The 16,190-nt window shown below is 44.8% G+C and overlaps 1 protein-coding gene across 1 annotated transcript in view; it reads left to right on the top strand.

Annotated features, from left to right (window-relative positions):
• The window catches only part of LOC147751045 (collagen alpha-1(XIV) chain-like), a 525,617-nt gene that overhangs the window by 297,974 nt on the left and 211,453 nt on the right, over positions 1-16,190 (top strand). Inside the window, exon 3 of the mRNA XM_086932176.1 lies at positions 6,559-6,742. Within this exon, the coding sequence (XP_086788302.1) occupies positions 6,559-6,742 (184 nt within the window). The remainder of the gene's footprint in view (positions 1-6,558; positions 6,743-16,190) is intronic.

Raw genomic sequence — 16,190 nt, 5'->3', positions numbered from 1 at the left:
CAGCGGCCATACTGAAAAACCGTGAAGTCAACCTAATATAAACCTATTTTGACTTATACTTAAGTGGTTGTCTATTAACTTACTTATATACTATTGCACGACCTCCTCTGACGCGTCTGTAAAACTTACCTTTTGTCCTGAAGTTTTGTCCTGAATTTTAACCTTTTGTCCTGAATTTTGACCTTTTTGTCCTGAATTTTTACACTCTTCAACATGAATTTGCACCCATGCTAGTTGGTCACCATAAGTAGGCACCGCCAGTCTAGGTATGCTGTGACTGTCAGGAAGGCGTTAACTGGAGCCTTCATTACAGACACATAGCTCACCGCACTTAATTCTCCCTTCCAATTAAGCCAATGGGTTTTGACGTAAATGCATCTTAATTTTGGAACTCGCGGGGCTTCATCAATCAAGCTTAAGACCTGGCTGCTGCCAGGCTGTGATTGATGCAAAGGCCCCATTTTGGAAGTGAACGGAAAAAGTGAAACAAAATCATATCTCGTGTGATTAATAAAGCTGTTTGACCTGGTATTTCTTCCAGAGGGTACTAATCCAAATGTACTTTATATTGCAAGAGTTCAGACAATTTAAGCCAACCAATCACTCCTATCAAAATCAACATACTTTTCTGGAATAATGTATATTTCTGAGTTGAGTTATCTGTCTGGCAATCAGTAAGTAAAAGATTTAGCGTGTGTGGCTTGGCAGCGCTATAAATGAAAATTAGTTTGCTCGTTGGCAGATATGCATGGGAGGGATGGCACAGACAAGCCACTGGGTAGGGGTTAGATTGGCCTGTACAGGGGAGATTGCCCGACATGCTGGTTGCTCCGGTAGAGATGGGGTAGAGCCAGTTACATTCCAGGCCATGCCTGGTGTGTCCATGACTGTCACAGGCCTAGCGATCTTCCGTTGGCAAGTGCTTGTTGGCATTCTGCCTAGTTCTTTGAAGGTGCCATTTAGCAAGCTGTCCCACCCCACACTCGCTCACTGTGTCTGGGTCCCGAGAGTGCATTCAAGGTACCCTCTGTTCTTGCACCAACTTCTGTGATAGGGAGTAGGTGTGGGCGGAAAATCCGTTCCGCTCGCGGATTTTGCGGATTTTCGGGAAATCCGCAATCCGCGAGATTTGCGAATTTCCCGCAAAATCCGCAAATCCGCGAGCAGCGGATTTTGCTCGCGCTGCTCGCACTGTTAGCGTGAGTTCGCGCCCCGCAAATAAGTGCGAAATTGCAGAAATACGATCTTGGCAAAACTGAAAGTAACTACTTACCAGGTTCAAAAGTTCAGGCACATCATTAGTAGCCATTTCCTGTAGGGCTTCCTGAGGGGCCCCTCCAGAGTTCAGTTGCCAGTTGAAACTATTATGTGACCCTGCTCTGAACCTCAGAATAGTTACACATATGCCACAAAGGTCCTGAATTACAGCTAAGGGAGACAAGCAGGAGCCAGGCTGGAAGTTAAAATCCATTAATCAGCCCCTAATTCATTATTGTCAGTTGGGGCAGGGCAGGTGTTGTAACTAATTTTGCAACAATGAAAGCACTTAGCAAGTGCAAAAGATCACTAATCAGGGCGCACTAAGGAAGCAGGTGCCAGCTAAAAAAATATTCTGTGACACATTAATCAGCCCCAAATTAATTCAGGTCACTTGAGGCAGGGAAGGTGTGCTTTGCTTTGCCGAAAATAATGTACACTGGACAACCAGAGGGTGTAGTGATGAAACAGAGGGTGGCATGGGTGGGCCAGAAGGTGGCATGAGTAGTCAGAGAGTGGCAGTGGTGACAGAGAGTGGCAGTGATGAAGAAGAGTGTCCCAAACAGGCTGGACACGTAGAAACAACAAGTTCGCAAAACTTGCGACCCGACAGGTAAGTTCGCAAATTGCGAAATTGTAAAAACCCTCGCGAACTGGCAGAAACACGGGCGAACACAAAAAAAAAAAAAATCCGCAAATTCGCGGGAATTCGCGGATTTTGCGGATTGCGAATCCGCAAATCCGCAAAATTCGCGGATTGCCAATCCGCAAAATCCGCTCATGCTTAATAGGGAGTAGCCAATCCTGCAGCAATCGTTTCTAAAAAACTACAGTAATAATCTATGACGTGATTTCGCTGCACATGACACGCGAGCACATTTGTGCATCATGAAATACAGAAATGTCATGGCAAAAACACTCTAGACTTTTTACCCTTTCATATCACTCTTTTAACAGAAAAGCACCCATTACAGTTTTAAACTCTGTCTAACCCCTACACTACACCTCTTGTTACAAACGAAACATAAAACACTGCACTGCCCTTGCCCCCTTTTATGATGTCATCACATGAGCCTGCCTGTCTGTGTGTCCATGCATAAACAATTAACATAATGGGGTCACCGTTCTGATTCTTTGAAACATACGAGTCCGAACATGTACATGCATTCCCAGCCTCCCCCCCGAAGCGTTTACATTCATGAAAAATAGAACACAAGGGCAAGCTAATGTAATCAGGTGAGATATGGGACCGGAGACTGTGGTACCAGTTCACAAACATTTTTATGTGAATAAGTGTGACAACTCTAGACTTCTGACTTACTCCTGTATTTCCTGGAGTTATTCATATCTAAAAATGGAAAAAGCGGTGTGAATCTTTGTGCGCTCCAAGCTCTGTTTCAAAGCATAGCTCAAAAACAGGGGAATTTTTTAAGTGTAGACTGAGTTCAAGTGACTCTATTTTTGACTCCCTTTGTGTGACTTAAGTCATGTAAGGGTTATATACCCATTTAAGTCTGTACGCGTCCACAGTGCTTCGGGAGAGATCATGCATTAACATTTGAGAAATAAATAATTTAAACTTGTTTCTTTTGGCTGTATTCGCAGTTCAGCTTTCATTGGCCCGCTTGCTCACTTTAAATAAAGTGATACTAAGTGAGTTTTGTAAACATGAATACGAGTTTTTGCTGTATCCTGTGTCCCAGGAATAAAAATGCCTAAGAATGGAAGTATACTTTAATCATCTATGTTCGCCACCCAATGGTGAGTTTGTTCACTCTGGAATGTGATATTATTATCTAGCATTTGACACTTCCTTCTTGACACTGTGTATTAAATATATGTTTGAAGAACACTTTATTTAACACCTCCCCTGATGAAGGCTAATGTTTGGTCTACTGATCAGCCGAAACACAGTAGCGATCATTTTTCTTGATTGTCTGTCAATCTCACACAATGTAGTTATACTTACATTTGCCCGCATATATCTGTTTTTGCATGACTTGCTCTACCTTGATACAATTGCAATGCATTGTGATTGGGAGTGGGTTGTGAGACTTGTATTATGAGAATGTGCATGACCACCTTTTGGGCAGCGTAGTTGCAGGCAAAGGTAGAACATGTTTTATTTGGATAATATAAAATAATGAGATATTGCTATGTACTGAATATTGTTTTGGTACCAATACTTGGCAATGAAAAATGTTGTTTTAAGGATAAGCAGGCTATGATAACCAATTTAGAGTATACTCCATTTAATATTACTATAGGGATATTCGGGAATTGCCTCCATTTTTAAAATAGAGAGGTTTGGCTTTTGAAACATTTTGTGTCATTGCTGATTAATTAGTTCCCTGGTTCCTCTCCTTGGGGATCCTTTAAGGATTACTCAATAATATGTTTATACATGTATGCTACACATTAATGGTGTTATTTAAATCCCATCCCGTGCAAATTGGATTATTGCAGTTTGTTGCCTGGTGATTTTCCACAGGGTGTCTACACGGATACATTATATTACCTTTAAAATATAACTGAAAGATCATTAAGCAGGGTGACCACAGATGACAAGGCAGGTTTACGAGTTCTGGCGCATCTCTGCAAAACAGCAGGAATGCGTCAGAACAGATGAAACACGCAATTCCCTCCCTGCGCCACCACAAATGCGTCACATTTACAATGCCGCGCACCGTGGCGCAAGGATAGGGCGATGCATGCCGCATCCTGTGGCGTAAGGGTGGGGCATTGCTGGAGTCGTGTCGCAAGTGTGACGCGACTCCAGCAATGCTCAGGGACGTCCTGTGCCTAACATGCTGCGTCACTCCTTACGCCTGCATCAAGCAAGTGCAGGGTTTTGACGCAGCATGGACGTAAAGGTGACTCAGTGAAATCTTGTAGATTTCACTGCGTCACTTTTACGAGGCGTTTCTGCGACGTAACGCCCACCCTATGCCTTGCACCGGGGGTGCACCACTGCCAGTCCTAATCAGAGCTAGCCCTTTTCTCATAGGTTGATATGATTTAGTACACAGACAGAAGATGTAAGCTTGAGAAGGTGATTATGATAGTATATACTATTGTGACTCTGTCCTTCACCCATCTGTCCACTGCACACTTACTTTAGCAATGCTACAAACTGGCTGTGACAGATTAATCATCACACATGCCAGCAAAGTTCTTTCAACTTAGCCCACTTACAAATAAGCAATATTCTTCCAAATAAGCAGAATAAATAGAGTGGCTACTTATTCTAACACCAGCAAAGCACGGTGAGCGATGTACGTGGTAGGAAAGTGATGTACAGAAGCGATGTACAGAACCAACAGAATACAATACAAGCCTCCTGTTGCTTTTCGTAAGTATGAACCTTTACAAGTATAAATATTCCTCTTGTAGGACTGTCTGCTAAAGCTGCCTGATTTATGACTGTGCATTTCTTAAATAAATGGAAATGAAATCAAATGCAGTGATCCTTTTAGAATATGTTCACTCACTGGAATTTTAATGAAGGTATTCATGGAGCTGAGTATGAATAAAATATATTTAAATACATTGCTTGATCTGCATACAAATATTTGTATTATCATAATTTATTGTTAATTTATGATAAATAAAAAACGAAATAACACCTGATCCTGCAAAATAGAAAGGGTTCACCAGACCATAACAAGCCTATTCTTAAGTTTCCATAATTTTCATAGTTTAAAGAATCAATAACATATATTCAATTATTTCATTGAGTGCGGTAGCATCCATCAAGTTGTATTAATGCAAGTCCAATATATACCAAATTTGATTATAAATGTCCTCCTTATAATTTGCAAAACATACTCTTCTTTATGAAAGAAGCAATTTTTAAACACCACCCAATATCTATACGTAAGCTTTTTCTAGGACCTTCATTTACATTCTATTTTGCTTCTGGACAAGGATTACCCCCAAAAAAACAGATAAATCGGAAGTCCCGAGCTCTGCTTCATCGTAGAAAAATGTTATAAGCACCATTGTCCGGAGTTTCTTTCTACTCAGTTCCAGAATTTAACATAAGACCCTGGCTGAGGAATCATTTCAAGTCAAGTCAAGTCAATAATCTTTATTCGGATATTTCATTATCCATAAAAGTACACACATAATCATGTACATGGTCATTAAAAATCACGTTAAAAAGTAAAAACGTTGCTATATTTTCCATTTCATTTGCAATAGCAACAACACTGCATGACAATGCGCAAAAGTACATTATTTCCAAGTCATCACCGACTTTCAAGTATGTTTCTATAGCAGCATTAAATAATCATTTCATCTGGGACATAGGTCAATGATGTTGGTCAACATACCGGCATGGACAAATCTAAAAACATGTACACACGATTTCTTTCTTGATACTAAACCTATCTTGGAGTTGGGGTCATACCAAACTTATAACCAAAACCAATCATTGTAACTCCACTGTGGCTTTTGTGAGGGTTAAAGACGTGGTAGCCTACGAGCCATATCTGGATATGATTTCTATCCCTTTCGACCGGGCTCTGTACTTTAAGTTCAGAGTGGGGACTTTACCAGTAGCCGAACTGACTTCCAGATGGAAATCATCTCATCATCTCTCACCCTTTTGTGCACTCTGCCCCAATCGAATTGAGTCTGTAGCCCACATTCTCTTTGAATGTCCCGATTATCAGGCACCGAGGAGACGTTGGCTTAGACCTCTATGCAGACGGTTAGGAACACTCCAGCATACTGTTGACCTTCGTATTCTAATGTCTGACACATCATCCTTGATTGTTTGTGGTGTGTATACATTTTTAAAGTGGTTTTGGTTGATTCGCCTAAGAAGGCTTTCATCGGCAGTTTAATTCTTGTTTTATCCAACCTTATTTTAACATTTGTAATACACTGTGTTTGCTGTAAATATTGCCATTTTTTAGGATCATATATTTGTATTGTGACTGTTGTAAATATTGCGTCTTTTTAAACAATATGTAAAGCTTTTATGATATTTTTACATATAAAAATAAAGCCTATCAATCAACTAAACCTATCATGTCTCTTCTGCTAGGGTTATTATAAAGTAAATCATTTGATAGCAGTATGTGGCAGATTAAGTGCATGACACCAGGAGTTTTTTTTCAAACGCCCCCAAACTCAGAATTTAGTGACCTATACGTGGTGTTCTTGCCCTCCAATCCATTGTTATTCTATAGAGAATAGATATACAAGATCTGAAGATTATAAAAACATCAATCGGTACGTTCTGTTTACCTGGCATTTTAAATAAATGAGATATTATTTTATATTTTTGTCCAGAGTGCTTCACTGCAGAGATGGCGGACATTTTGTTTCTGGTGGATGAGTCGTGGAGCGTGGGAGACAGTAATTTCCAATTAATCAAGGACTTCCTCAGCAGCATTATCAGCTCCTTCCAGAACGCCATCACAGTTGGAAAAGATGGCATCCGCTTCGGAGTGGCATTATATGGGGATGCACCTCGGTAAGTCCAGCTTTTTCCATGGGTGGTAGCTCGCAAGCGCAAGAAAGAAGACTGTACCATAAATTCTGTGTCAGGATAATCTTCCCATTCTCTAAGTGGTTTATCTCACAATTCTGTCAGCAGATTACAACACACAATGATGAAATGAACATCTAATTTATGAAAAATACTTGTATGGACAAATGAACATTAATGACAGGTGTTGACGCCCAGATCCATACAGTATCGGCATGTATCCATCAACTGAATATACATACACTTTTCTTGGTCTTCAACTTTCTTTTTGCTCTCCCAATTAACCTTGTACCAGGCATTTTTCTTTTTTGTTTATCTTTTTATTTAAAAGCATTTACAAAAAAGGCCTCATGCCACAAGAACTGTTGCTTTCTGACAGTGCATTGCACTGTATGAAATGGGATTTTGCCCTCACAAATGGCATTTTTATCAACATAAGAAAGACTTAGTAAATAATTCAAACCTACCTTACCCTACAAACACAGCCAGTATCAACAGAGGAAATACATATGCACTTCGGTCCTGCCCTCTAGTCTAAGTCCTCCCCGAAAACCTCGAAACTGACACGAATACAAGACCAGGTCAGACTCTGAGCCACGATGGAAACATTTAGAAAGTCATACCCTGGGCTACCAAAATGTGCTGCAAAGCCACAGTAATGGGAGACCCTGCACTATACATGTAGAAATGAACAATAAGTATAACTTACCTATGTTATTGGAGCTGCTAACAGAGAAAACAGAAATCTTTGACATGCCTGCAGTACTAGGGTCTGTAACCTCTAGAATAGAAAAGAAATACAAAACAGACCACAGTTCACCACAAATTAATGATGTCAATGAAAAAGTCAATGAATCGAAGCTGAGAGGTCTAAGAAAGCAAGGTTTTCTCTTTGATGAAACCTCTTTTTGAAAAGAGGAGTAGAGGGATGCTGCGTCGTCGAGGGAACAAAAGGAAGCTTCCGGAAGAATCAGGGAGATCCTGGACGTCAGGTCAACATCCATAAAAATCAATACATTTGGAAAGCCATTGCCTGGAAGGTGCAGACCCTGGCGGTCTATCACAAGCGCAGCGCCCATTGAAGGAAGAGGATTGAGGACATGAGGCACTAGGCCCAGAAGATCACAGAGGTCCAGCTGGGATGTCCTTCCAACATGGATGGGCACGCATCTCCCTATCAATATTGGGGGTGGCCCCTGTGTGACGTACCAGAAGAGTTGTTATTTGTGTTCTGGAGTTCTTGGAGTTTGCCGCCACTGCCAAGAGTCAATTTGGGCAGCAAGGAAGGAGCGGGGACACCTCTTGTTCTACTGCCGCAGGAATAAAACGCCACAGAAGCTGCCGCAGCCGCGCTGGGACTACACTACCCAGCAGCCCCAGCGGCGCGGCGTAACTGACGCCGTAACATCGCGCCAGGAGGCGCATTTAACGGGAGCGGCCCTCCGTGGAGCGGGGGAGTTCTTGGAGTTTGCCGCCACTGCCAAGAGTCAATTTGGGCAGCAAGGAAGGAGCGGGGACACCTTGTTCTACTGCCGCAGGAATAAAACGCCACAGAAGCCGCCGCAGCCGCGCTGGGACTACACTTCCCAGCAGCCCCAGCGGCGCGGCGTAACTGACGCCGCAACATCGCGCCAGGAGGCCCATTTAACGGGAGCAGCCCCCCGCATCGCGGGACGCGCGCGGGACGAGCCGGGTGAAGCGCAGGCCCGTTTAAGCCCGTTCAAGACCGGTCAAGGACGGGACGGGCCACCCCCTTACATCAGCTACAGCGCATTAAGGTTAGTGCAATCCTTTATTGCTCGTCTGTACATAATCCTGTCACAAAGGAGTATAAGAGACAGTTTTCATATAGTAAACATGTCAACCGCACTATCCGATGGAGTGAATGTTAGGAAGTCTACCGGAGGGTCACTAATGGGTACCCTGGACAATTTTCTGGTCAGGGTAACATCAGCACTAGCCAAGGATATCGAACTCACTGAGCAGAGACTATCCTTAGAAACCCCATTTGACAAGAGATCTTCATTGGGAAGCCTAGCGAGGGTCAGATCACCAACCTATCATCTGGTCGAGTCCCAGGACACACTGCCTCCCTCAGGAGTTGTGGAGAGAAGCCCCCTGCTACAGTCTGTTGTCACCATCGAAACAAGTTTGAATTCCCCCAACGGGACGGATGCTCACAATGCTGCAAAGAGAATCCCTTCTCCCAATATCAAAACTCGCTCGGCCTCACATGCTAAAACAGGCCTCGCCCAGAGGGATGTGGGAGCAACATCCAAAAGAAAGCGAACTGGGGCACAAACACTCGCAGGGGGGAAAAAAGACCAAACTGGCAAAACGGATGTGCCCAACGAAGATTCAGTTGCTAGACCCCCTCCCAGCCCCGCACATTTAACACTAAATCCTACAGAGGGTCAAAGTAGGCATAATTCTACTGTGGGAGGAGATGTGCAACTTGACCTGGGCCCATCGTTCTGGAAAAAGTTGGAAAGCACCTTCAAACAAGCATTGGAAATGCAATAGGTCTCGTATTAGAAAAGTTGGAGCTATTGGTTTTGTAAATGACAACTTTTTTTTTATGTGTTGGTCTTGAAAATAGCAAAATTAATAGCTTTGTCATTTACAATGCCAATACTTTTAACTTTTTCAAATGGGACACCTATAGCATTTGTAATGCAACATGTTTTGTATGTACGTGACTTACATGTATTCATATTACAAATACAAATGGCTTTTAATTTTTTTAAATAATTAATACTTAAATAAAAGTTCTTGTAATTTATAATAGCAATAGCTTAAACTATTGTAAATAACTTTTGTGAAGAATATGTTCAGTGTATTTTATTGTGACGAAAATGCAAGAACAGAGGTGAAATATTGATTTGACGATAACAATGGCTTTTAATTTTTTTCCGAATAATTAATACTTAAATGAAAGTTATTGTAATTTATAAAGGCACTAGCTTAAAGTAAATCAAAAAAAAAAAAACCATAGTGTAATATGGAAACATTTACCGCCGAACTGAGAACAATGTAATGTGAAAGCTCTTCATATTAGTACAGCTGCAGACCTTCTAATGTTGATTAAGTGCACTATAAAAACAAAACTCAAAGGAATAAATCTGTGTCACTCGAGCCCTGCGATGGGGAGAGTGATTTCCATATTTAGAGCATTACATTAATAAATGTCACGAGCTTTGTCTCTTGTGCCCGTTTACACAAGCGATTGAGGCATGGTCTGTGGCAAGCGAAAAACAAGGGGGAGGGGCATATCTGCGCCCAAAAAGATGAACCCCAGGACCAAACGCGAGGCCACCCCTTGATAAGCTGAAAGTCGGGGATCATTGGGAGTGTGTGGGGATGATTGCTAAATAGGACGTTCTAAATCCTTGTTTTGAGGTAATGTCTCTGTGCACAAACCAGCCTGCAGGCGCTGCAGCCAGGTCCTCTCCTAAAGTGATTGTAACATGGAATCTGTGAAGCAGATATTTGTTTTATTGTATTTACTGCCCCGGAGATCCAGGTTTACAAAAGGACAACAGAAGGAGAAGGGCATAAAACGAGCCAAGCGTGTAATGCCCAGTGGTTCGGCTTGCAGCAGGCTGTGCTTCTGCACCACAAAGGAGCCGGCTAATGAGAGGTCCAATGCAGCCTGGAGAAACGCGAGAGACGGCCCGGCAGCCGTCAAAGTGAAAGTAAACAAGTTAAAAAAAATAAAAGTATTTTAACTTGTTCTTAGCTTTGTGCGCAGTGCACAGAATCACCTGAGCATCCAGACTCACCACAGAAGCAACCCAGCTCCCAGGATGCACTGCAGCTAGCTGACACAAAAGTAGGACAACAGCAAAGGTTTCAGACCGACAAGGAAGGCGGACTCTCTCAGCTTGTCGCCGTAAGTGAGCAACATCTCCTTCAAATGAAAAGCTTACGTCAGCGTTCGAATCAATAAATCAAACAAAGCAGGCAGGCATTTATTTTCAAAACGTTTTTTTATGCTACATAACTTTGCCTTTAAACACTAAATACATAATATTACTCTTATACTGTTACTAGATAAAAAAAAACTTTCGCATTTAGAACACCCCTCCCCCCAAAAAAGACGGACTTCTTTCAGAATGTATTAAAACAACCCAACTCAAAGATGGCTGTGTGTATTGTGACGCGTTCTACCAATCATCGGGAATCTGTCCCACCCAATCTCAAGCAAGGGGCAAAACAAATGTGCAATAGGTTTGATGTTTTTTATACTGCGGAACCACATGAACTCGACCACGCGGCACCCGTTATTATCGGCATGTATGCGCACACAATGAACGCCCATGTATACATACTCGTACCTGTGACTGGAGAGCGAGGGGAGGCCAAGCAGTTAAGGGTGATAAAACGGCGAAAAAATATTTTGAGTTGATGCAGGTTTGTTAAGTCAGTGATTTAATGGAACCTAATTGTGTTGAGGACAAACATTTGGAAGCAAGAAAAAAAATAAATCGGGGAAATTGATTTTTATTTTCTCTGTTGACTTGCATAGAAGTGGAGGCAGCCCCTGAGATGCTGTTTTCCCGAAAGCTGACACGGCGGGCAGGGGAGGGGGCGGAGCGGGGAGAGGTGCGACACGGCAGGCAGGGGAGGAGAGTAGGAGGAGGAGGGGGGAGGAGAGTAGGAGGAGGAGGGGGGAGGAGAGTAGGGGAGGCACGGCCTAGCGGCCGTGCAACCAAGAAGTGAGGGGGCGGAGCTGGGGGAGGCTGTGAGAGAGAGAGTGGGCAAGGCAGGCGGCTGGGGGCATGTGCACGCGCTTTTAAGCTCAATGCGCATGCGCATTGAGCTTAAAAGTCACGGGCACTGCAAGGAATCGCCACGATTCCTTGCAAGTTAGTTAAACACTGTTTAAGCCCCCATAGTCTCGCAAGCTCGATGCGCATGCGCATCGAATAGCGAGACCTAAAAACTATGTAACCCAATTTCCACTCGATTGGACTCAATCGAGAATAGATTGGTCTGTCTCGAACTCTCACTCTCAACAGCGACCCAGCTCGTAGGCAGACAAAAATCCCAGGACAAACGCCAGCAGATTCCAATGATGTTGTAGTAACAAACAGTTCCACTGCCTCTACTCAAAAAACCTCCACCTTGCCTACTGATAATACTCAGACATCTAATTTGTCAGGAGGCGAAAACATAGCTTTAAGGGATAGACCAGACCAAGTAGCTGCCAGTAGGCCTGTAGCTACACAACAAAAATTGCCTGTGACGTCCCAAGTTCATAGTGTTGTTACCCTGCCAACTATTAACCTTCCACCTGAATCAGCGCCCTACGTGGTAGTTTTGGCAGGGGTCCCCCCATTGGCCCAGGGGAAAAGGGAGTCAAACACAGATCTTAAAAATAAGTGCACCTTCTGGCTCAATGAGAAGTGAGCATTGCCAACACATATACGAGCAGAAATTTTGTTTGCCAGGAGAGTGAACTGTATTGGGAGGAGCCCTAAGTCTATGGTGGGGGACTGTGTTATAATCAATTTTAGAGACTGGAGGTGCGTTGAATTTATTTGCAACTGGCCCCAAAACTATTTGTTGCCCGGAATTCTAACACTGCCCCTGTCCTATTTTTATGGTCCCCGGCATTCTATTCCAAGAGAAACATTCCCATTAGGTGAAGTGCAGAACCCATGCCCACTGGGAAACATCATGTTGTTCAATAGATTTGACGCCCTGTAAGGACTGGGGGACTGTGACTGACGGTATGTGCCCCAAATCCCAGTCCAGAATAATATAGCCCTAGGAAATGGGGTGGACTTAGAAAGGAGGTTACGCCAACCCACTAGTCAGCTATCTACAGCAGTTCACGGGAGAGTAGGGCAGAAGGGAGTCGAAGGCCTTATTGATCTGTCACCATCCAGCGAAGTACTCCCCTTTGTTAGGGAAACTTCGTTGAGAGGAACAGTAGTAACTTCATCAATAGCCTGCACAATTATACCTAACATTGTACTATCTGCCCAAAGTCTGCTCCCACAATCCACTCAAGTAAAACAAGGACTTATGAAGGTACCTGGCGGCTCGAAAAACCTGGCTAACAGTGCCAACCCGCCATCTAAAACATCTCATCAAAATACAACCTTACATTTTTTATCCTGGAACGTAGCAGGTCTTGCTGCCAATCTAGATATTCCTGATTGGTTCGCCTTTGTAGACCTCCACTGGATTTGTTCATTCCAGGAAACATGGGCTCATAATCCAATACATAGACTGGGCTATGTCACTTATATGGAACCAGCTTTGAAGGGACCCAGAGGTAGACCGTCGGGGAGACTGTGTATCTGGGTAGGTGCTCACTTAGGGTTCACCTTGAAAAGATTAGACACCAATAGCCCTGATCTGATATGCATTCTACTCTTACATACCAAAACACCTAAACTGGCACTTATTAATATCTACTCAAGGCCAGCAGGACCGGGAGGCACCTACCAGACTTTAGACTCTTTGACCACTCTTCTTCACTCCCTCCCGGGAGATGTTGCGTTGATGATCGGTGGTGACTTCAATTGTCATTATGAACCACTTACTGGAGTTCCCCGGATCTCAACAGAAGAGGATGAAATATGGTCAATCACTTACCCGAACACATATCCAGTAAAACAATGGTCAGCCCTGGTACTCCAGTTAACTTCCATCGCCTATTCTTTTTCCATAAGAGCATGTAATGGGCGACTACAGGGGGATAGCCCTGGGCACCCAACCTATAGTGGGATGGGGCGCACTTCTGTAATTGATTATTTTATGATCAGCATGCCCCTTTGGTCTAAGATCCTCAACTTTCATATCCTTAGTCGCACGGAAAGTGACCACAACCCCCTGTCAATTGAGATTAATTTTAATCTGACCTCTGAGGGTAATGAAACCTATGAAACCAGCGACCTTAGAATAATCCAAGGTTGGAGGAGAATCCGATGGGCCAACTTGAAGAAGTCTACTGAAGATATGGGCAAATTGTATTTGAGCATAATACCTCTGTTAGAAAGGGCAAATTCTATTATGGCTCTCCCACCTGGAAACAGTGCGCAAAGGTGCCTATTAGAACTACATGAGGAACTTACCGCATTATTGGCAAACTCCTTTTATAAAACAGCGGCTATTAAACCTAAGATTCAGGCTACCAAACTCCCCTGGTTTAATAAGGGTTGTAGAGACTTGAAGCACGCACTGGTTAGGGCACTGAAACAAGGCACGCCGGTCGCAGTGTCTGAAGCTAGGCGCGCCTACAAGCTATGATTTTTAATGCAAAAACAGAGTGGGAAGAAGAACGATGGTTCGCCATCAGATCTGCACTCGAGGCCAAAGATACACGGACCTTTTGGAATCTCGTTCATACCGGGAAACCAGAAGACAGGACCTCGATTGATCCAAATATTCCTGAAGAGTCCTGGTCTCTACATTTTAAAGGGCTCTACTCTATCCCCCCAACTTTAAAAAGTGTAGCCCCTTTAACCTTGCTGGTCATGGATCTTAATTGGTCTACACCGCCCTTTACCTTGGATGAGGTCCATACCGCAGTGCATAGCCTGCAACCCAACAAAGCGCCTGGGTTAGATAGGATTCCAGGCGACCTCTTTAAAGAGGAACCAGTAGTTTGGGCCCCTTATCTATTACTACTATACAATGCAATTTTGCAGGGCCTACCCCTCCCTGGCACTTGGTTGGGGGCGGAGATAATACCCATTTACAAGAAGGGTTCTCCGCTTGAACCATCAAATTATAGGCCAATTAGCCTTATCGATGTAAGTCAGAAAATCTATGCAAGGCTACTCTTACAACGCTTATTGAACTGGGTCAATGATAACAACATTTTGACCCCCCTCCAGGCAGGGTTTAGGGCCAAAACGTCCACAACTGACCAACTATTTCGGCTCCAGGTTCTTTACTGGAAGCACGTTGTTCTGGACTGGGGAAGTCTATACTTAACGTTTGTGGACTTAAAGTCAGCATTCGATATGGTGGATCGAAACCAACTTTGGTCCATCCTACTATCCATGGGGGTACCACCACATCTTTGCTACCAATTTAAACTCCTCCACGATGGCACTTTTGCCAGAGTACATTTTGGAAAGTATGGTCAACTAACTGGGCCCTTTCCAGTTGAGAAGGAGGTCAGGCAGGGCTGGGTGCTTGCCCCGACCCTCTTTTCCCTCTTCCTCAACGGGCTTATAGAAGATCTACTATCCATTAAGGATATTGACTCCCCGAAATTGGCCTCTCAGAGATTTCCCGCATTAATGTTTGCGGATGATACCTTGCTGCTTTCAAAATCCCCCATGGGTATGCAGAGGGTATTAAACCAGTTCACTAAATTCTGTAACCAAAGAAACCTGGTAGTCAACATCGATAAGACTAAGTATATGGGGGGGCGTGGCTTGGACGCCGATGGCGATGGTCGCCTGAGAGCTCGGCTCCGGGACTGAGCCCACTTTGATCCTGCAAATCGGAGTCCGCGGGGCACCCTAACCCCTGCAATCCGACGACCGGACCGGTGGGGACCTGCTGGGACACCCGGTAACACTCGAAAATCAGCTGTTCCGACAGAAAACCGAAGTTCAGGGGGTCCGCGGAGTGGGACCCAAGATGGCGCCCAGACCTTCTCGACTCCTTGGCCGGGACCCTCGACCAGGAGGAGCACAGTAGGACACCGCGCATCCTCTACATCCTGCCTCCCTGGAACACGATACTTTGGGTGACGCTTGGAAAGGGTCCGGGTACGGTGGCCGACCCCAGACGGGCTGTTGGCCGAACTCTCATCGTTCTCAGAACGCGGACGCCCGGTGACCCTGTGTGTGAGGACGACCCCACGGGCCGCACCCGACTGCCCCTCCACCAAGTGACTGAACTCCATGGGCAGCACAGCGCCCTGGCGCCACAGAGTCTCCGGCGGCACTGGTGACTCTCACTCCAGATCCTCATCGGCCAGGCGGGCCTGCCCGACCTGGCTCCGCTCGTCCCCGCCTCCTCCTCATTGGCCTCCGACGACACGGTGGTGGCGCGGCCCGAGGTTGTGGAAGGGCAGCGGGTCCTGGAGACGGCGATCGACGACTCTCGGCACAACGACAACGTGCCAGGAGAGACATAACCGACGCCCGCACCTGGTGGTGACTCGGACGGACCTTCCTCCGTGGGACTCAATCGCCATTGGGAAACCGAGAGGACCCAGAGGGACCACCCCAGCCGCCTCGGATTCGGAGGCGCCGGACAAAGAGGATCGAGGGGACCCGGAGAGCTCCGGTGGTCCCCACTTACAACAACAATTTGACCGAGTCCTAGAGGCGATCGCGACCACGCGCTCAGCCCTGCAGCAGGACATTGCCCAGGTTGCGACGAGCCTGGGCCTCCTCAGGGCGGACCACGGTAAGCTCTCGGATAGAGTTAAGAAGGTGGAGAGCTCAGTGAAGAC

The sequence above is a fragment of the Lissotriton vulgaris genome, chromosome 1_1, assembly GCF_964263255.1.
Source record: "Lissotriton vulgaris chromosome 1_1, aLisVul1.2, whole genome shotgun sequence".
Taxonomy (NCBI): Eukaryota; Metazoa; Chordata; class Amphibia; order Caudata; family Salamandridae; genus Lissotriton; species Lissotriton vulgaris.
The sequence above is the reverse complement of the archived record's forward strand: the minus strand, read 5'-3'. Positions and strand labels throughout refer to the sequence as shown.